Source organism: Oncorhynchus gorbuscha, linkage group LG05, assembly GCF_021184085.1.
Source record: "Oncorhynchus gorbuscha isolate QuinsamMale2020 ecotype Even-year linkage group LG05, OgorEven_v1.0, whole genome shotgun sequence".
Taxonomy (NCBI): Eukaryota; Metazoa; Chordata; class Actinopteri; order Salmoniformes; family Salmonidae; genus Oncorhynchus; species Oncorhynchus gorbuscha.
Window position 1 is genome coordinate 28,879,311 of NC_060177.1, and position 22,161 is coordinate 28,901,471.

A 22,161-nucleotide genomic window follows, 5' to 3' on the forward strand; every position below is an offset into this window, starting at 1 on the left:
ATGTAGGCTATATTAAGGTGTTTAAATTATAGGTGTTTGAGGAATAGCCACCCAGATTGGAGAGGAGGAAGAGCGCATGTTAAACTTGTCGGGAGCATGTGGCCACATTACTGTATGACGATTTGGGTGAATGATGATGCGCAACAAACACAGTATCTCAGTATCAGAAGTAAAAACGCAGCAAGACGGACTTGCTACGGTGCCTTTCTAGACCTTGCAGAGAGTAGAACCACAACTGATCCAAATGGAATGAAACATTCAAATCACAGGGCTTTTGCGCCATTATTCAAATTACATTTTTTACTGAAGCCTAGATTCAAATTTTGTACTTGCTTGAAAACAATAGTGCAATTATTTGTTACATTGTGGTGTTGTAGGCTAGTCTAGGATAATTGTGTTGTCCCTTAACCTCTTGGTCCTACCTGGCACGCAGGCGTCCCATCTAGAGCTCTGGAAATGCAAATGCACTACGCTAAATGCTAATAGTATTAGTTAAAACTCAAACGTTCATTAAAATACACATGCAGGGTATTGAATTAAAGCTACACTCGTTGTGAATCCAGGCAACAAGTCAGATTTCTAAAATGTTTTACGGCGAAAACATAGCACATATTTATGTCAAACCACCACCGCAGACATAGCTCATTAGCATAGCCAGGTAGGAAAAATATGCAATCAACAAACGCAGGATTAAAAAAAAATAATTTCACTAACCTTTTGAAATCTTCATCAGATTACAGTAATATAACATGTTACACAGTACATTCATTTTTTTCAATAATCTGCAATATATATCCATAAATCTCTGTTTACAATGACTCATCGTTCAAAAAATGCTGCTAAAATGTCAGGAGAAATTAAATAGCTCCGGCAGATAACGTCAGCTAACAAGGAATACACATTATAAACTTTGACTAAATATGCATGTTTTACATATGTATAGGAAGATACACTTCTTCTAAATGCAATCGCTGTGTTACATTTATTTTTAACGTTACAGGTTGCGTTCACTAGGCTGTACTAGGAGTCGGCGCTCCAAAGGTATCATTATGCCTCCTCTATCTTGGAGTCGACAGAAACCCAACATTAACACATAAATATTCCCTTACCTTTGCTGTTCTTCCATCAAAAGACCTGGAAGGGATTATACTTACCAAAACAGCGTTTAGTTTTCAAGTCTGTGTCTTTCGGTTCTCAAAATAGCCACATTTCGGTCGAAATGTAGGCAAAATTCAAGTGGATGCGCACCAAAACGTCGAAATTATATATTATATGTCGAGTAAACTTGTCAAACTATGTTCATAATTAAGCTTTAACATGTTATAAAGGTGTACAGCAATTGTGAGGACGAAGTGAAACACACACGTCGTTTAATCGATCCTGAAGAAAAGACCTCACCGGAGCAGAGCGCGCATAAGCGTACACTTTTTTTTCGCATGACCAAGACCTTTCGGCACGCTCAAAGTCTCGTGAGCGCACGATTCTCACAATGAGAAGCCCCATTGAAAGCAGGCTTCGCGCTGAACACGTACAGACTGTTCCCAGAGCTGTAACTGTTTGGGAAGTGCGTATACGATGACGTCAAAGTTGGGCCAACTTTTTCCATGACAAGAGAGACTTTGGGAGAATGCATGCCCTGAGACTTCTGCTTTACATAGAGACAAAATTTAAACGGTTTTAGAAGCTTTAGAGTGTTTTCTATTCGATAATATTTTTTAGATGCATATATTAGAAACTTTTAACAAATATTTATCCTGTTTTACATGGGTACCCAATTCCTCCAGAAGGGGCAGTAAACAGGGGTAGCCTTAACAGCTTAATGAAGTAAAAAGTGAAGTCCTTCAGGAAAATATGTAACTCCACAACCTCAAAAGGAATTCCACAAGAACAAAGGTAATCCTCCAAGACAAAAAGGAAAATCCACAAGGTGGTAGGTATAGCATAAAAAGCCTCAAAAGATACTCAAAAATAAATAAACAAGAACAAAAAAACAGAATTCCACAAGAGAGTCCACCGGGATCAACAAGAGTTCACAGAATACTAGGGCTGGGTGCTAACATACAAACACAGAGCAAAGAACTGAGTAAAACTAAGGGTTTAAATACAATGGTGGAGGGCCCTGAACGGACGAATGAGGTCAGGGTCCAGTATGTCTTTGGCAGGAACCCAGGAGCGCTCCTCGGGACCGTAGCCTTCCCAGTCCACCAGATACTGCCAGGACCGCTGCACCCGGCGGGAATCCAGTATCCGATGGACGGTATAAGCCGGCTGGCCTCCAATGACACGAGGCGGAGGGGGAGGTCTGTCTTGCCGGGACAAGGGAAGAAAAAACAACAGGTTTTAATAAGGAAATGTGAAACGTGGGATTAATCTTAAGGGATCTGGGTAAGTGTAGGCGATAAGAAACTGGGTTAACTCTCCTGGCAACCTTAAAGGGACCGATGTATTTTTGGGACAGCTTGCGAGACTCCACCCGTAGTGGTAAGTCTCTTGTAGAGAGCCAGACTCTCTGGCCGGGGCGCAGGGTAGGCCCGGGATGGCGACATCTGTTGGCTTGTTGTTGGTACCTCTGTGAGGAACGCATAAGATTAAGACGGGTCTTCCTCCACATAAGCCGACAGCGTCTGACGAACTTCAAGGCTGAAGGCACTCTGACTTCTGCCTCCTGGTCCGGGAACAATGGAGGGGCATAGCCAAACTGACACTCGTGCGGGGACATACCAGTGGAGGAGGAGCGCAAGGTGTTGTGCGTGTATTCGGCCCAAACAATGAAGGACGACCATGTGGACGGGTTGTTACGAGTCATACATCGGAGGGTGGTTTCCAGCTCTTGATTCATCCTCTCTGTTTGGCCGTTGGACTCCGGATGGTACCCTGAAGATAGACTGTCAGAAGCCCCCATGAGTTGGCAGAAGGCCTTCCAAAACCTTGAGGCGAACTGGGGACCTCTGTCAGAAACCATATCTTGAGGAATGCCGAAGACTCGGAACACATGATTAATTACCAACTCAGCCGTTTCCTTGGCAGAAGGTAACTTAGTCAGAGGGACGAACCTGGCCGCCTTTGAAAACCTGTCGATTATGACTAGGATAGTAGTATTGCCATGGGATGGAGGAAGGCCAGTAATAAAGTCCAACGAGATATGGGACCAGGGTCTGTGGGGAACAGGTAAAGGGTGAAGGAGTCCTTGCGGGCGGAGTTGAGAAGATTTGCCCTGGCAGCACACGGGGCAGGCATTGACGAAAGTGGCAACGTCTTCTCTTATGGTAGGCCACCAGAACTTACGCTGGCTGAACTCCAAGGTGCGACCTATGCCCGGGTGACAGGTGAGGCGAGAGGAGTGCCCCCACAGAAGGACCTGAGTCCTCACTGCCTTGGGGACAAACAACCGATTGGCAGGACCTCCTTTCGGGTCCGGTTCGATAGCTTGAGCTCGTCTCACGGTATCCTCAACTTGCCACGAGATCGGAGCCACGATCTTAGCAGCAGGAAGGACAGGCATGTCCGTGTCATCTCGAATGGCAGGAGCGTAGACTAGGGACAGGGCATCCGGTTTGAGATTCTTCGACCCGGCCGATAGGTGAGGATAAACTGGAATCGATTGAAGAAAAGAGACCATCTAGCTTGTCTAGAGTTCAACCGCTTCGCCTGTTGGATATACTCCAGATTTTTGTGGTCCGTAAGCACTTGAAACGGGTGAGAAGCCCCCTCGAGCCAGTGTCTCCATTCCTTCAATGCCATCTTAACCACTAGGAGTTCACGATCCCCCACATCGTAGTTCCTCTCAGCCGGGGTAAGCCGGTGTGAGAAGAAAGGGCACGGATAAAGCTTCTTGTCTTCACCCCTCTGAGACAGGACAGCTCCAACACCAACCTCTGAGGCGTCTACCTCCACCACAAATGGTTCATCCGTAGTCGGTAGTATCAGGATGGGAGCAGAGAGGACGCGCTGCTTGAGTCCTTGGAAGGCCGTCTCAGCTTCTCTTCCCCACAAAAACCTTGCATTGCCACCCTTGGTTAAAGCTGAGAGAGGGGCTGCCACCAAGCTGAAGTTCTTGATGAACTTGCGGTAAAAGTTTGTGAAGCCCAGGAAACGCTGAACTTCCTTAACGGATTTGGGGGTGGGCCAATCCGCTACCGCCCCTACCTTCCTGGGGTCCATTTGGACTCGAACCGGGTTCCACTACAAATCCCAGGAATTGTACTCGGGATGAATGGAATTCACATTTTTCCGGCTTAACGTACAGATGGCTGTCTAGGAGGCATTTGAGTACTTGTCTGACATGCTTTGTGTGTTCTTGAAGAGAGCTCGAAAAGATGAGGATGTCATCCAAGTAAACGAACACAAATATGTTAAGCATATCCCTAAGCACATCGTTTATGAGCGCTTGGAACACCGCTGGGGCGTTGGTCAGGCCGAAGGGCATCACCAAGTATTCATAGTGACCAGTAGGCGTGTTGAAAGCGGTCTTCCACTCGTCACCAGGTCTGATCCGCACAAGATGGTATGCGTTCCGCAGGTCAAGCTTAGTGAAAATAACTGCTTCCTGGAGCAGCTCGAAGGCTGTGGCCATAAGGGGTAGCAGGTAACGGTTACGGACGGTTATGGCATTGAGTCCCCGGTAGTCGATGCAAGGACGTAATCCACCGTCTTTCTTGGCCACAAAGAAAAACCCTGCTCCAGCCGGGGAGGTGGATGGACGCATGAGGCCTGCTTCCAGAGCGTCCTTGATGTAGGTATCCATAGCAGCTCGTTCGGGTGGAGATAGGGAAAGATCCGACCCCTGGGGGGCAAGTGCCCGGAAACAGTTCGATGGGGCAATCATAAGGTCTATGGGGTGGTAGCATGGTGGCCCTCTGTTTGCTAAATACCAGTTTGTGGTCATGGTAACACTCGGGAACTTGGGTCAGGTCGATGGATTCTAAAGACTCGGGAGTAGAACTCGGGGAATTCGGGAAAATACAAGTAGCTTGGCATGTAGGACCCCACTGCTTGATAGTGCCCACAGACCAGTCGATGTGAGGGTTATGGCTGTGAAGCCAGGGGTATCCAAGGACGAGAGGGAACTCGGAACAGGAGATCAAATGAAAGTTCATCAATTCCTGGTGTTGTGAAACTGAAAGTCGCAAGGAGGTAGTGACATGAGTGACAAGTCCAGATCCCAAAGGGCTTCCATCCAATGTAGTAACCCTCATGGGGTCACTTAGAGGTTCAGAGGTAACGCCATTCTCCTTCGCCCAGACACCATCCATGAAGTTACCTGCGGCTCCAGAGTCTACCAAGGCTTGAAGGTGAAGCTTGTGGTTGTCCCAGGAAAGGGTGACTGGAATGAGCAGACGGGAGCTGGACGGATGGGAGGAGGTTATGTTTCCCGTTACAGTTCCCCCCGGTCTGTATGGGACAGAGCGTTTCCTTGGAGCCCGGGACACGTGGAACAGAAATGGCCCATTTTGCCGCAATATAGACAGCGTCGCTCCCTCATCCGGCGGTCTCTCTCAGCCTGGGAGATGCGTCCAATCTGCATGGGTTCCGGTGGAGCCAGCGAGGATAAAGGTGGGGACTCAGAGCTGGGACTGATAGGGGCTAGAGGTCTACGGTTGAGTTCTCTCTCTCTCAGACGCAGGTCAATGCGTGAGGCCAACTTGATCAGGGACTCGAGATTGTCCGGTGGTTCCCGAGTGGCCAGTTCATCTTGGATAGTGTCGGAAAGGCCTTTCAGAAAGCACACCGTGAGCGCCTCATTGTTCCAGCCTGCTGCTGCCACCGTCCGGAACTGGATGGCATAGTCCGTCACGCTGCGCCGACCTTGGTGGAGAGTCAGGAGCTGTTTGGCTGAGTCAGGACCACTGCTTGGGCCTTGAAACACTTGTTTGAATTCCTCAGCAAAGGCAGAGTAGCTGGCACAGCAGGAACTATGGGCATCCCACACAGCAGTAGCCCAGGCCAGGGCTTTTCCCGACAGCAGGGTGATGATATATGCGATCTTAGACCGGTCGGTGGGGAACGAAGAGGGTTGCAGCTCGAAGGAGAGAGAACATTGGGTGAGAAACCCTTTACAAGCACTTGGATCACCTGAGAACCGTTTGGGAGGTGGAAGACAAGGTTCAGCCAGGGGGTTAACTGCCATGGGTACGTGAATCTGAGGTACTGGGACGGGAACTGTTGCCGGGGTAAGTCGATCAGATATCTGCTTTATGGAAGTCAGCATCTCCGACAGAAGATGAGAATGTCTAGCCATTAAGGCCTCTTGCTGAACCAGGGCGGCTTCGTGGCGTTGGACAGTCTCCTGGTGGTGGGACAGCATGGCAACAAGGTCCTGGGAACTGGCTGCCTCTGGGTTCATTTTTGGCTCTGTGTTTCTGTCAGGACCCGGTTACGAAGCCGGGTCTCCGGAGTGAGAAACAGTCACTTAACCAACTGAGCCACGAATAGTCGGCAGAACCCAGAAGATGAGGCAGACACAGCAGTACTTGAGACGGTGTATTTAATGAAGTAAAAAGTGAAGTCCTTCAGGAAAATATGTAGGAAAATCCACAAGGTGGTAGGTATAGCATAAAAAGCCTCAAAAGATACTCAAAAATAAATAAACAAGAACAAAAAAAACGAATTCCACAAGAGAGTCCACCGGGATCAACAAGAGTTCACAGAATACTAGGGCTGGGTGCTAACATACAAACACAGAGCAAAGAACTGAGGAAAACTAAGGGTTTAAATACAATCAGGGGAAACGCGGCACAGGTGCAAATAATAATGGGGATCAAGGGAAAACAAAAGGTCAAAAAGCACAATGGGGGCATCTAGTGACCAAAAACCGGAACAACCCTGGCCAAATCCTGACAGTAATTTTTTTAAAATTCAAAAAGTCGACGATAAACTTTCACAAAACACTTCCAAATACTTTTGTAATGCAACTTTAGGTATTAGTACACGTTAATAAGCGATAAAATTCATCAGGAGGCGATGTCAATTCTATAGGTGTCTGTTTTGAAAAAATGTCTTGGGGAGAGCTCGACCAAAACATCTGGTCGGAGACCGGAGGGAATCGATTCCCTTGATTCGGTTAGACCAAGAATCAATTGGGAATCAAATGACAAGACTCTAGACAATGTGTGGAAGCTGTAGGCACTGCAACCTCGGCCTCATTTAATTCGATTCACTTTGAACAATTCCTTGAAGTCGCGGATGGATATTTATTTCCATTTTCAGTGATCAGATATTCCTGCACTTTTCGATGAAACGCACGTTCTGTTATAGTCACAGCCGTGATTTAACCAGTTTTATAAACGTCTGAGTGTTTTCTATCCACACATACTAATCATATGCATATACTATATTCCTGGCCTGAGTAGCAGGGCGCTGAAATGTTGCGCGATTTTTAACAGAATGTTCAAAAAAGTAGAGGGTCGACTTAACAAGTTAACAAGATCAATAGTGGGGCTTTTTGAGCTGCGTCTCTCATGTCTGCTGTTCTTTAATGCTCAATGATGCACCTGGCCTCTCCGCTGCCTATCAACTATTCCTATTTTTGCTTTTGGATTCACATTGAAAATGTATGCAGCTTTGAATGCCTGGTATGATTGCTAGTTAGCCTATTGCAGATCTGGACAAACGATCCACCTACCACTATTGTCACTATGAATGATGGATAGAGGGCAGGATAGACAGACTGGTAGACTATACTGACCTTTTGGTATCGTAAAAAATAGCATGTGCATAAGGGAAGTACCAATGCACCTTGATATAGGGGAGGAGCAAGCAGATGAGAGAATGTGGCTAGGATGGAATTGATAAACATTATATAATAAAACCTGCGAAAGAGCAATGTTAACCAAGGAAAGAAACACACTACCCTCCTAACCAATTTTTAAAAAGTCACAACCCTCCCAAAGCAAAAAAAAAACATTTTGGGGGGAAATATTTCTGTGGAATTTAAAAAAAATGAGTATAGAGTTGTACAGTTTGTGAAGGAGCTCCATGCCACGTTGTCCATTCACCATGGCTCAGTATGAATGCCCAGCAGGGATCTTCTGGAGTGGGCCCCAGACCCCTTAGCCCCGACTCTACTGCACATGCTCTGATGGATACCTCATAGCCCCCCTACTCACCATCCGTTCTGGACAGGCATAACATCTCTGAGTGATGATAACTGTGTGTGTGTGTGTATGTGTGTCTCAGTGCAGTAATATGTTGCGGTTGTGGTCTGTCTCTCTTCACAGAGTGGTTGATGTGCTTACTGTAGCCAGAGGTGGTAGTGTGGGTCACTGTGTGTATGTGGGGTAATGGCCTCCACACAGAATGATCCAGTAAAACCTCTGGCAGTGAGCAGGGAAATGGCAGCAAATGGTTTAATGACTTAATAAGACATAATTAGTGTAAATGGAGGAGAAGAGAGCGGAGCAGTAGAGGTGAGCTGGGGTGACTGAGTGCCTTGGCTACAGCAGCTAGACATACAGCAGGCAGCCCTCTTTTATTAGCTGATGAAAAGTAGGCCAACTCCTCTGATGTGTTTATTCATCCCAGGATCACCTCTGGATAACAGCACACTGCTGCTTTCAGGTGCTATCTCTTTCTCTCTCTCTCACACACACACGCACAACAGAAAACATATGCCCACAAATAGGGACAATGCAGCTTCGTGTGTGTTGTGTTTGTGTGGCAGATGTATGCCAGTATGCCAATCGCCAGTAGTGGAGGCTTTGAGAGCATTACCCTGCGCTAAGAACAGCGGTGGAGTGTCAGCCCCCATTTAATCAAGGAAACAATTCCATCTCCCATTAAGTTAATTAATCCAAGGCCTCGCTCAAAACAGAACCAGAGGGAAACTCACCCGGAACACTACTGTGTGTGGGGGGGGGGTACATGCTACGAGACAGTTCTATACGGTACATTGATCGTGGCTTTTCAGCCGGACTACAGAAGGAGATCCACTGACGCCAACTATACAGAAGAATAGATACAGAACCTGAAATATCACATTTTACATAAGTATTCAGACTTTTTACTCTGTACTTTGTTGAAATGCATTTGGCACCTGTTTTCGGGGAGTTTTTCCCATTCTTCTCTGCAGACCCTCTCAAGCTCTTGTCAGGTTGGATGGGGAGTGGTGCAGAGATATTCGATCAGGTTCAAGTCCAGGTTCTGGCTGGGCCACTCAAGGACATTGAGAGTTGTCCTGAAGCTACTCCTATGTTGTCTTGGCTGTTTGCTTAGGATCGTTGGTTTCATCAGACCAGAGAATCTTGTTTCTCATGGTCAGAGTCCTTTAGGTGCCTTTTGGCAAACTCCAAGCGGGCTATCATGTGCCTTTTTTTTTACTGATGAGTGGCTTCCATCTGGCCACTATACCATAAAGGCCTGATTGGTGGAGTGCTGCAGAGATGGTTGTCTTTCTGGAAGGTTCTCCCATCTCCACAGAGGATCTCTGAAGCTCTATCAGAGTGACTCCAATCATGTTGTAGAAACATCTGAAGGATAATCAATGGAAACAGGATGCACCGGAGCTCAATTTAAAGTCTCGTAGCAAAGGGTCTGAATGGTTATGTAAATGAAGTATTATTTTTTTTTAAATATAAATTAGCAAACATTTCTAAAGAACTGTTTTTGCTTTGTCATTATGGGGTATTGTGTGTAGATTCATTTTTATTTATTTTTTAATACATTTTAAAATAAGGTTGTAATGTAACAAAATGTGGGAAAAGGGAAGGGGTCTGAATACTTTTCGAATGCACTGTACAAATCCTCATCTGTTGCTTGCAATATGCTGTGTTTTTGATCTGGGAATAGTCTGACTTCAAAGTGTATGATTGTTGGTTGTTGTTTGCACTTTTCTGGACATATTACAACTCCGTAAACCTGACCGTACACAGGTTGATCAACAGGAGGTGAAGTTCACCTATGCTGCTGTAAACGGGGATATGCATGAGGCCAAAGATGAACACTGGAATGTACAAAGTACAGGGAAGAACCTTAGAGCGTTCTAAAGAGAAGCCGTTGTGTTGCGTGTTTTGTAGCATTCCTTATCTCCCTCCTCCATCTCTTACGCGGACCTGTCTCCCCATGCACACTAATCTCAGACCCCTTATGTCAGGATTTGGAGTCTAACTCTCTCTCTCTTCCCCCTTCTCTCCTGCTCTAGAGAAACTTGTGACGGTGGAGCTGAGCTGTGGGGCGGGCCCTGTCCTCGTGGTGCTGGAGCCGGGACAGCCCCTGCTGCTGGACTGTCACCTGGGGGCCACGCCCCTGGACACGCCCCTCAACGTCACCTGGCTGCAGAATGGGCTCCCCGTACTGGAGGGGGAGGGGGACTCCCTCAGGACCCTGGCCAACGGCTCACTGCTGGTGCTGCCCACCTCTGTGGATGGCCGGACGCCTCAAGGGGTGGAGGGGGGCTACAGCTGTGTGAGCGCCGGCCCTTTTGGAGCTCTGACCAGCCGCACCATCACCGTTCAACTGGCCAGTGAGTACTACTATTTCTCAGACAGGGCGGGGCTGTGCCCGCTCAACTCCACCAGGGTCAGACTCACATGGAATGGCATGATGGTCTGGTGTCCCAACATAGGAGCACAGCCACATTCCTCAGGGGGATTTCCATGCTTGGTTCTCCTCTGTCTCAGACAAGGGTTTGATTGTGTGACTGGTCAGCCACACCGGTGGTGTCCTGGGAACGGGTATCAAATCAAAGGACATTTTATTGGTCACATACACATGGTTAGCAGATGTGATTGGTCACATACACATGGTTAGCAGATGTGATTGGTCACATACACATGGTTAGCAGATGTGATTGGTCACATACACATGGTTAGCAGATGTGATTGGTCACATACACATGGTTAGCAGATGTGATTGGTCACATACACATGGTTAGCAGATGTGATTGGTCACATACACATGGTTAGCAGATGTTAATTTGGGTGTAGTGAAATGCTTGTGCTTCTAGTTCCGACAGTGCGGTAATATCTAACAAATTCACAACTACTACCTTATACACACAAATTTAAAGGGATGAATAAGAATATATACATATAAATATATGGATGAGCGGTGGCCGTGTGCCATAGGCAAGATGCAGTAGATGGTATAGAGTACAGTATATACAGTGGGGCAAAAAAGTATTTAGTCAGCCACCAATTGTGCAAGTTCTCCCTCTTAAAAAGATGAGAGAGGCCTGTCATTTTCATCATAGGTACGCTTCAACTATGACAGACCAAATGAGAAAAAAAATACAGAAAATCACATTCTAGGATTTTAAATGAATTTATTTGCAAATGATGGTGTCCTGGGAACAGGTAGGCTCCACACCGGTGGTGTCCTGGGAACAGGTAGGCTCCACACCGGTGGTGTCCTGGGAACAGGTAGGACAGAAAACAGAGAGGGGGAAAGGGGCAGAGCAAGAGAGGGATGAAGTGGGACAGAGAGGGAGGGAAGGAAAAAAAGAGAGAAGGTAGCAATAGATCCGGCTTATCCCCCCCCCCTCCACTCACTCTCCCGTAGAGCTGCTTTCATTATCCTCTGTAAAAGTGGCAGTCTTTATTCAGTCATTAGCTTTGTATAGAATGGGACTGTATCCTCTCCTTTTGTCAGCTGTCACATGCCTATTTATGAGGATGCCTTGTTTGGGGGGGGGGACAATGAGGGAGGGAGGTGAAGAACGAGAGGGATGGAGGGAAGAAGGTGACTGAGGACTTTAAGATGGATGGCGGGAGGAAGGTGGCTGAGGAGTTAGGATTGGTGAAAAGAGAAGGAAGTACTAGGGGAGGATACGTTTGGGTTGAAGGGAAGGTGGGAGATTTGGGTGGGAGGTGACTGAGGAGTTTGAGATGGTGAAGTCAGAGGCTGTTCTGAGAGAGACTAATAAGTGTGTCCTTCAGAAGGTGTCTGTAGAGGGTGCTGGTAAATGTAATGTGCTGTAGACTGCTACTGCTGTGAGATGGATGGGCTGCTGGAGACAGGCAAGGCCAGGGGCCTGCATGCAATGGGCCTCAACGAGCACACTGACATTGAGCAGAGAGACCAGAGAGGCCCATGTCTGTCTGTCTTTCTGTCTGTCTCATGACTTTACCACCACCAATTAGGAGGCAGAACAAGATCACATGAGAGAAATGAGTGACAGTCCTTTGTCTTTAATACTCTAAACATGTTTTATGTGCATGGCTGTTCTGAATGCTCCCTTCATGTGACTTTGTCCAAAAAGCGAGCGAGTCAGTTAAAGAGGAGGGGTTAAGGAGGGGGGAGAAAGAGGTAAATTGCGGTAGAGGAGGAGGAGAGGAGTTGGTGGACATGCCGACAGACAGAAAGCCATGTGTTGTGGTCAGAGAGTACAAGGGGAGGGGAAGAAAGTTTCAATCTAATCGCTTGAGGGGGCAGAGACAGAAAGAGGGAGAGCGAGGAGGACAGGAGAGAGAAAGACAGGGGGGCAGAGACAGAAAGAGGGAGAGCGAGGAGGACAGGAGAGAAAAAGACAGGGGGCAGAGACAGAAAGAGGGAGAGCGAGGAGGACAGGAGATAGAAAGACAGGGGGGCAGAGACAGAAAGAGGGAGAGCGAGGAGGACAGGAGAGAGAAAGACAGGGGGGCAGAGACAGAAAGAGGGAGAGCGAGGAGGACAGGAGAGAGAAAGACAGGGGGGCAGAGACAGAAAGAGGGAGAGCGAGGAGGACAGGAGAGAGAAAGACAGGGGGCAGAGACAGAAAGAGGGAGAGCGAGGAGGACAGGAGAGAGAAAAAGACAGGGGGCAGAGACAGAAAGAGGGAGAGCGAGGAGGACAGGAGAGAGAAAGACAGGGGGCAGAGACAGAAAGAGGGAGAGCGAGGAGGACAGGAGAGAGAAAGACAGGGGGCAGAGACAGAAAGAGGGAGAGCGAGGAGGACAGGAGAGAGAAAGACAGGGGGCAGAGACAGAAAGAGGGAGAGCGAGGAGGACAGGAGAGAGAAAGACAGGGGGCAGAGACAGAAAGAGGGAGAGCAGAGACAGGGGGACAGGAGAGAGAAAGACAGGGGGCAGAGACAGAAAGAGGGAGAGCGAGGAGGACAGGAGAGAGAAAGACAGGGGGCAGAGACAGAAAGAGGGAGAGCGAGGAGGACAGGAGAGAGAAAGACAGGGGGCAGAGACAGAAAGAGGGAGAGCGAGGGGACAGGAGAGAGAAAGACAGGGGGCAGAGACAGAAAGAGGGAGAGCGAGGAGGACAGGAGAGAGAAAGACAGGGGGCAGAGACAGAAAGAGGGAGAGCGAGGAGGACAGGAGAGAGAAAGACAGGGGGCAGAGACAGAAAGAGGGAGAGCGAGGAGGACAGAGAGAGAAAGACAGGGGGCAGAGACAGAAGAGGGAGAGGAGGAGGACAGGAGGAGGAGAAAGACAGGGGGCAGAGACAGAAAGAGGGAGACGAGGGGGACAGGAGAGAGAAAGACAGGGGGCAGAGACAGAAAGAGGGAGAGTGAGGAGGACAGGAGAGAGAAAGACAGGGGGCAGAGACAGAAAGAGGGAGAGCGAGGAGGACAGGAGAGAGAAAGACAGGGGGCAGAGACAGAAAGAGGGAGAGTGAGGAGGACAGGAGAGAGAAAGACAGGGGGCAGAGACAGAAAGAGGGAGAGCGAGGAGGACAGGAGAGAGAAAGACAGGGGGCAGAGACAGAAAGAGGGAGAGCGAGGAGGACAGGAGAGAGAAAGACAGGGGGCAGAGACAGAAAGAGGGAGAGTGAGGAGGACAGGAGAGAGAAAGACAGGGGGCAGAGACAGAAAGAGGGAGAGCGAGGAGGACAGGAGAGAGAAAGACAGGGGGCAGAGACAGAAAGAGGGAGAGCGAGGAGGACAGGAGAGAGAAAGACAGGGGGCAGAGACAGAAAGAGGGAGAGGACAGGAGGAGGACAGGGGGAGAGACAGAAAGACAGGGGGCAGAGACAGAAAGAGGGGGCAGAGACAGAAAGAGGGGAGGACAGGAGAGAGAAAGACAGGGGGCAGAGACAGAAAGAGGGAGAGCGAGGAGGACAGGAGAGAGAAAGACAGGGGGCAGAGACAGAAAGAGGGAGAGAGCGAGGAGGACAGGAGAGAGAAAGACAGGGGGCAGAGACAGAAAGAGGGAGAGCGAGGAGGACAGGAGAGAGAAAGACAGGGGGGCAGAGACAGAAAGAGGGAGAGCGAGGAGGACAGGAGAGAGAAAGACAGGGGGGCATGGAGAGAACAGGAACAGACAGAGAAGTGAGAGACTAAAGATAAACGTGCTATGGATTGAACTCATATAGAGCACAAGACATGCTAATAGATTTAGTAGATACAGTAATCTATTTCATCTGGTCCATTCACTCAGTAAGTTAATCATTAGCTCAGTTGGCCACAACAGTTACAAGTGCTAGCTTACTTTACAGTATTGGATGACCTGTTATCTATCTAGCTGCTCTGTGGAGCTCTGCTCTGTGTGCTCATTGAGAAACTTTGCTCCATTTGGGCTTTGTGTGTGTGTGTGTGGGGGGGTGTACAGCAACTAGTTTCGGCCATGACAGGTGCTGAGCTTATTTGTGCTGTTAGTCAGCTAATAATATGTGGCTTTCTGAAGAACTTTGCCATGTGAGAATCTTCTCAGAAGTAGTTGTGATAGATTTATGTTTGGTCGCTAGGTAGGATTAGCCCTTACATGTGTTATGAAGCATGGCTAATGCGTCACATTTTCAAATCAGTTAAATGTTTATTTTTAAGTGCATGTCTGGCGCCTTTTACAGTCCAATAGAGAAATTAGGAACAACTTCAGGATGTAAGGATTTGACTTTTTCCTCAAGTGCTTTATGTCTAGTCTGTCACAGCGGTTTGGTGAGAATACAATTTGAAGGTCATCTTGGATATGTATGTTCAGTTCTTTAGGACTGCAGGCTGGACAGAACAGCTTGCAACCCTGGAGCTGATTGATGAGGTAGTCTGAGCTCTTGTGTTCCCCCATAATGTCCCAACTCAGTCTGAATCTGAGGTCAGGGGCCCTCTCAGCCATTTAAGACTCAGCTCCAGGACTCACTGCTGCCCCCTGCTGTTAACTACAGTTATTATGTATGGGCTACGGACTAGCTGACTGCATCTCTCTCCCTGTCTCTTTCTCTCTCTTGTCTCTTTCTCTCTCTTGCTGTCTGTCTCTCTATCTCCCTCACCGTTCTCCCTCACTCCCAGCGCTGTCTCGTTTCCATCAGGACCCAGAGGCCCAGGTGGTGCCCGTGGGGGGTGCTTCCCGCTTTGAGTGCCAGATAGACGGAGTGCCCACGCCAAGGATAACCTGGGAGAAGGACCAGGAACCCATCCCCAGCCAGCCTAGGTGAGACACACATATACACACGGTGATGCACTCCAGTAGAGCCTGGCAGTAAGTGATTGTCTGTTCTACTAGCTGTCCCCTGAAGTCCCAATGCTGTCCCCTGATTGAGCTCCAGCCAGACAGTGGAGACTGGATCTGTTCTAAGGTCCATGCTGCCACTGATCATGTGAGGGCTGTGCTCCCTCCTCCACCATTCTACTTCATTGCATAATGGCAGTCAGGGAATATCCTGAGAATTTGGTAGGAAGTTAAATAAAATGAGTACATTTTGGTCTTTTTCAGTAGTGCAGAGTTCAGAGATAAGGGATGGACACAGATCTGTTGGTTTCCTCTCTGTCTGTCAGCCAGAGGCTGAAGGTCAGGGCCACAAAGTGCAGCCTGGTCACTTTCTCTCTCATGTTTGTTCTACTCCCAAATACCCTCCTGCATCTCCCTTTCACATGGCTACAGGCTGATGCCAGTCCAGGGCCTGGGAACTGATGTTCTTTGAATCAAATTGGGTGGAAAGATGACCATAATCTACTGCACATGACTCCGTTCCTTCCCTCCTCGTCCCTGGCTTCTCCTCCCTTCTCCTCCCTGGCCTTTCCTCCTTCCTCCTCCCTGGCCTTTCCTCCCTCCTCCTCCCTGGCCTTTTCTCCCTCCTCCCTGGCCTTTCCTCCCTCCTCCTCCCTGGCCTTTCCTCCCTCCTCCTCCCTGGCCTTTCCTCCTTCCTCCTCCCTGGCCTTTCCTCCTTCCTCCTCCCTGACCTTTCCTCCTTCCTCCTCCCTGGCCTTTCCTCCTTCCTCCTCCCTGGCCTTTCCTCCCTCCTCCTCCCTGGCCTTTCCTCCCTCCTCCTCCCTGGCCTTTCCTCCCTCCTCCTCCCTGACCTTTCCTCCTTCCTCCTCCCTGGCCTTTCCTCCCTCCTCCTCCCTGGCCTTTCCTCCCTCATTTGAGAGATTTTGCCCTTTTTTTAAATTGAAGTTGCACTTTTTTTCCCACCTGCTCTGTCCTTATCAATCATAGAAAGACCGGCAGCTGTTTGTTATTTATTTAGATGCATATTGCACATAAACACTTATACAGTATACAGTGAATTACTGTTCATGGCTTGCCTCGGAGTGATCATGCGCTGAGTTGACGGCCTGTATATGTTTGCCTTTCAAAGGCCATGGCCCACATATGTCTGTTCACATTACTACTTATTTAGATGTGGACCAGTGTGCTAACAACACACAGAGTGGAGAAGGGCATCAGAGGAGCGGAGAGGGGGGGGGCAGGACCAGTGTGCTAACAACACACAGAGTGGAGAAGGGCATCAGAGGAGCGGAGGGGGGGGGCAGGACCAGTGTGCTAACAACACACAGAGTGGAGAAGGGCATCAGAGGAGCAGAGAGGGGGGGGCAGGGCCAGTGTGCTAACAACACACAGAGTGGAGAAGGGCATCAGAGGAGCAGAGAGGGGGGCAGGACCAGTGTGCTAACAACACACAGAGTGGAGAAGGGCATCAGAGGAGCAGAGAGGGGGGGGCAGGACCAGTGTGCTAACAACACACAGAGTGGAGAAGGGCATCAGAGGAGCAGAGAGGGGGGCAGGACCAGTGTGCTAACAACACACAGAGTGGAGAAGGGCATCAGAGGAGCAGAGAGGGGGGGCAGGACCAGTGTGCTAACAACACACAGAGTGGAGAAGGGCATCAGAGGAGCAGAGGGGGGGGGGCAGGACCAGTGTGCTAACAACACACAGAGTGGAGAAGGGCATCAGAGGAGCAGAGAGGGGGGGCAGGACCAGTGTGCTAACAACACACAGAGTGGAGAAGGGCATCAGAGGAGCGGAGAGGGGGGGCAGGACCAGTGTGCTAACAACACACAGAGTGGAGAAGGGCATCAGAGGAGCGGAGAGGGGGGGCAGGACCAGTGTGCTAACAACACACAGAGTGGAGAAGGGCATCAGAGGAGCGGAGAGGGGGGCAGGACCAGTGTGCTAACAACACACAGAGTGGAGAAGGGCATCAGAGGAGCAGAGAGGGGGGCAGGACCAGTGTGCTAACAACACACAGAGTGGAGAAGGGCATCAGAGGAGCAGAGAGGGGGGGGCAGGACCAGTGTGCTAACAACACACAGAGTGGAGAAGGGCATCAGAGGAGCAGAGAGGGGGGGCAGGACCAGTGTGCTAACAACACACAGAGTGGAGAAGGGCATCAGAGGAGCGGAGAGGGGGGGCAGGGCCAGTGTGCTAACAACACACAGAGTGGAGAAGGGCATCAGAGGAGCAGAGAGGGGGGGCAGGGCCAGTGTGCTAACAACACACAGAGTGGAGAAGGGCATCAGAGGAGCGGAGAGGGGGGGGCAGGGCCAGTGTGCTAACAACACACAGAGTGGAGAAGGGCATCAGAGGAGTGGAGAGGGGGGGGGGGCAGGGCCAGTGTGCTAACAACACACAGAGTGGAGAAGGGCATCAGAGGAGCAGAGAGGGGGGGGGGGCAGGACCAGTGTGCTAACAACACACAGAGTGGAGAAGGGCATCAGAGGAGCAGAGAGGGGGGGGGGGCAGGGCCAGTGTGCTAACAACACACAGAGTGGAGAAGGGCATCAGAGGAGCAGAGAGGGGGGGCAGGACCAGTGTGCTAACAACACACAGAGTGGAGAAGGGCATCAGAGGAGCAGAGAGGGGGGCAGGACCAGTGTGCTAACAACACACAGAGTGGAGAAGGGCATCAGAGGAGCAGAGAGGGGGGGGCAGGACCAGTGTGCTAACAACACACAGAGTGGAGAAGGGCATCAGAGGAGCAGAGAGGGGGGGCAGGACCAGTGTGCTAACAACACACAGAGTGGAGAAGGGCATCAGAGGAGCAGAGAGGGGGGGGGCAGGACCAGTGTGCTAACAACACACAGAGTGGAGAAGGGCATCAGAGGAGCAGAGAGGGGGGGGCAGGACCAGTGTGCTAACAACACACAGAGTGGAGAAGGGCATCAGAGGAGCGGAGAGGGGGGGGCAGGACCAGTGTGCTAACAACACACAGAGTGGAGAAGGGCATCAGAGGAGCGGAGAGGGGGGCAGGACCAGTGTGCTAACAACACACAGAGTGGAGAAGGGCATCAGAGGAGCGGAGAGGGGGGCAGGACCAGTGTGCTAACAACACACAGAGTGGAGAAGGGCATCAGAGGAGCAGAGAGGGGGGGCAGGACCAGTGTGCTAACAACACACAGAGTGGAGAAGGGCATCAGAGGAGCAGAGAGGGGGGGCAGGACCAGTGTGCTAACAACACACAGAGTGGAGAAGGGCATCAGAGGAGCAGAGAGGGGGGGGCAGGACCAGTGTGCTAACAACACACAGAGTGGAGAAGGGCATCAGAGGAGCGGAGAGGGGGGGGCAGGGCCAGTGTGCTAACAACACACAGAGTGGAGAAGGGCATCAGAGGAGCAGAGAGGGGGGGGGGGGGGCAGGGCCAGTGTGCTAACAACACACAGAGTGGAGAAGGGCATCAGAGGAGCGGAGAGGGGGGGGGGCAGGGCCAGTGTGCTAACAACACACAGAGTGGAGAAGGGCATCAGAGGAGCAGAGAGGGGGGGGGGCAGGGCCAGTGTGCTAACAACACACAGAGTGGAGAAGGGCATCAGAGGAGCGGAGAGGGGGGGGGGCAGGGCCAGTGTGCTAACAACACACAGAGTGGAGAAGGGCATCAGAGGAGCAGAGAGGGGGGGGGGGGGCAGGACCAGTGTGCTAACAACACCCTGTGCATTGACATCTGGGGCTGAGCAGTGGAGAATCATGTAGCGTTACTGATAGAAACCCCCGATTTAAAGCCTCCCTGTCTGCCTGAAAACTCAAATGCACACTCTCCCAGCTGAGCAGCGCGCACGCCCTCTCACTAGTCACCAGAAACGGTCTCACTCTCCCAGCTGAGCAGCGCGCACGCCCTCTCACTAGTCACCAGAAACGGTCGCACTCTCCCAGCTGAGCAGCACGCACGCCCTCTCACTAGTCACCAGAAAGGGTTCCTCTCACAGCTGAGCAGTGCGCACGCCCTCTCACTGGTCACCAGAAATGGTCCCTCTCTCCCAGATGAGCAGCACGCACGCCCTCTCACTAGTCACCAGAAACGGTCCCTCTCTCACAGCTGAGCAGCACGCACGCCCTCTCACTAGTCACCAGAAACGGTCCCTCTCTCACAGCTGAGCAGCGCGCACGCCCTCTCACTAGTCACCAGAAACGGTCCCTCTCTCACAGCTGAGCAGCGCGCACGCCCTCTCACTAGTCACCAGAAACGGTCCCTCTCTCACAGCTGAGCAGCACGCACGCCCTCTCACTAGTCACCAGAAACGGTCTCACTCTCACAGCTGAGCAGCACGCACGCCCTCTCACTAGTCACCAGAAACGGTCCCTCTCTCCCAGCTGAGCAGCACGCACGCCCTCTCACTAGTCACCAGAAACGGTCTCACTCTCCCAGCTGAGCAGCACGCACGCCCTCTCACTAGTCACCAGAAACGGTCCCTCTCTCCCAGCTGAGCAGCTCGCACGCCCTCTCACTAGTCAACAGAAACGGACCCTCTCTCCCAGCTGAGCAGTACGCACGCCCTCTCACTAGTCACCAGAAACGGTCTCACTCTCACAGCTGAGCAGCACGCACGCCCTCTCACTAGTCACCAGAAACGGTCTCACTCTCACAGCTGAGCAGCATGCACGCCCTCTCACTAGTCACCAGAAATGGTCCTTCTCTCACAGCTGAGCAGCACGCACGCCCTCTCACTAGTCACCAGAAACGGTCTCACTCTCACAGCTGAGCAGCATGCACGCCCGCTCACTAGTCACCAGAAACGGTCTCACTCTCACAGCTGAGCAGCGCGCACGCCCTCTCACTAGTCACCAGAAACGGTCTCACTCTCACAGCTGAGCAGCACGCACGCCCTCTCACTAGTCACCAGAAACGGTCCCTCTCTCACAGCTGAGCAGCACGCACGCCCTCTCACTAGTCACCAGAAACGGTCTCACTCTCACAGCTGAGCAGCACGCACGCCCTCTCACTAGTCACCAGAAACGGTCCCTCTCTCACAGCTGAGCAGCACGCACGCCCTCTCACTAGTCACCAGAAACGGTCTCACTCTCCCAGCTGAGCAGCGCGCACGCCCTCTCACTAGTCACCAGAAACGGTCTCACTCTCCCAGCTGAGCAGCGCGCACGCCCTCTCACTAGTCACCAGAAACGGTCGCACTCTCCCAGCTGAGCAGCACGCACGCCCTCTCACTAGTCACCAGAAAGGGTTCCTCTCTCACAGCTGAGCAGCGCGCACGCCCTCTCACTGGTCACCAGAAATGGTCCCTCTCTCCCAGATGAGCAGCACGCACGCCCTCTCACTAGTCACCAGAAACGGTCCCTCTCTCACAGCTGAGCAGCGCGCACGCCCTCTCACTAGTCACCAGAAACGGTCCCTCTCTCACAGCTGAGCAGAGCGCACGCCCTCTCACTAGTCACCAGAAACGGTCCCTCTCTCACAGCTGAGCAGCACGCACGCCCTCTCACTAGTCACCAGAAACGGTCTCACTCTCACAGCTGAGCAGCACGCACGCCCTCTCACTAGTCACCAGAAACGGTCCCTCTCTCCCAGCTGAGCAGCACGCACGCCCTCTCACTAGTCACCAGAAATGGTCTCACTCTCCCAGCTGAGCAGCACGCACGCCCTCTCACTAGTCACCAGAAACGGTCCCTCTCTCCCAGCTGAGCAGCTCGCACGCCCTCTCACTAGTCAACAGAAACGGACCCTCTCTCCCAGCTGAGCAGCACGCACGCCCTCTCACTAGTCACCAGAAACGGTCTCACTCTCACAGCTGAGCAGCATGCACGCCCTCTCACTAGTCACCAGAAATGGTCCTTCTCTCACAGCTGAGCAGCACGCACGCCCTCTCACTAGTCACCAGAAACGGTCTCACTCTCACAGCTGAGCAGCACGCACGCCCTCTCACTAGTCACCAGAAACGGTCCCTCTCTCACAGCTGAGCAGCACGCACGCCCTCTCACTAGTCACCAGAAACGGTCTCACTCTCCCAGCTGAGCAGCGCGCACGCCCTCTCACTAGTCACCAGAAACGGTCTCACTCTCCCAGCTGAGCAGCGCGCACGCCCTCTCACTAGTCACCAGAAACGGTCGCACTCTCCCAGCTGAGCAGCACGCACGCCCTCTCACTAGTCACCAGAAAGGGTTCCTCTCTCACAGCTGAGCAGCGCGCACGCCCTCTCACTGGTCACCAGAAATGGTCCCTCTCTCCCAGATGAGCAGCACGCACGCCCTCTCACTAGTCACCAGAAACGGTCCCTCTCTCACAGCTGAGCAGCACGCACGCCCTCTCACTAGTCACCAGAAACGGTCCCTCTCTCACAGCTGAGCAGCGCGCACGCCCTCTCACTAGTCACCAGAAACGGTCCCTCTCTCACAGCTGAGCAGCACGCACGCCCTCTCACTAGTCACCAGAAACGGTCTCACTCTCACAGCTGAGCAGCACGCACGCCCTCTCACTAGTCACCAGAAACGGTCCCTCTCTCCCAGCTGAGCAGCACGCACGCCCTCTCACTAGTCACCAGAAACGGTCTCACTCTCCCAGCTGAGCAGCACGCACGCCCTCTCACTAGTCACCAGAAACGGTCCCTCTCTCCCAGCTGAGCAGCTCGCACGCCCTCTCACTAGTCAACAGAAACGGACCCTCTCTCCCAGTTGAGCAGCACGCACGCCCTCTCACTAGTCACCAGAAACGGTCTCACTCTCACAGCTGAGCAGCACGCACGCCCTCTCACTAGTCACCAGAAACGGTCCCTCTCTCACAGCTGAGCAGCACGCACGCCCTCTCACTAGTCACCAGAAACGGTCTCACTCTCACAGCTGAGCAGCGCGCACGCCCTCTCAC

General features: G+C 51.4%; 1 protein-coding gene across 1 annotated transcript in view; it reads left to right on the forward strand.

Annotated features, from left to right (window-relative positions):
* The window catches only part of LOC124035791 (immunoglobulin superfamily DCC subclass member 4-like), a 70,325-nt gene that overhangs the window by 17,524 nt on the left and 30,640 nt on the right, over positions 1-22,161 (forward strand). The window contains exons 2-3 of the mRNA XM_046349524.1: positions 10,136-10,456; positions 15,146-15,287. Coding sequence (XP_046205480.1) covers positions 10,136-10,456; positions 15,146-15,287 — 463 coding nt within the window. The remainder of the gene's footprint in view (positions 1-10,135; positions 10,457-15,145; positions 15,288-22,161) is intronic.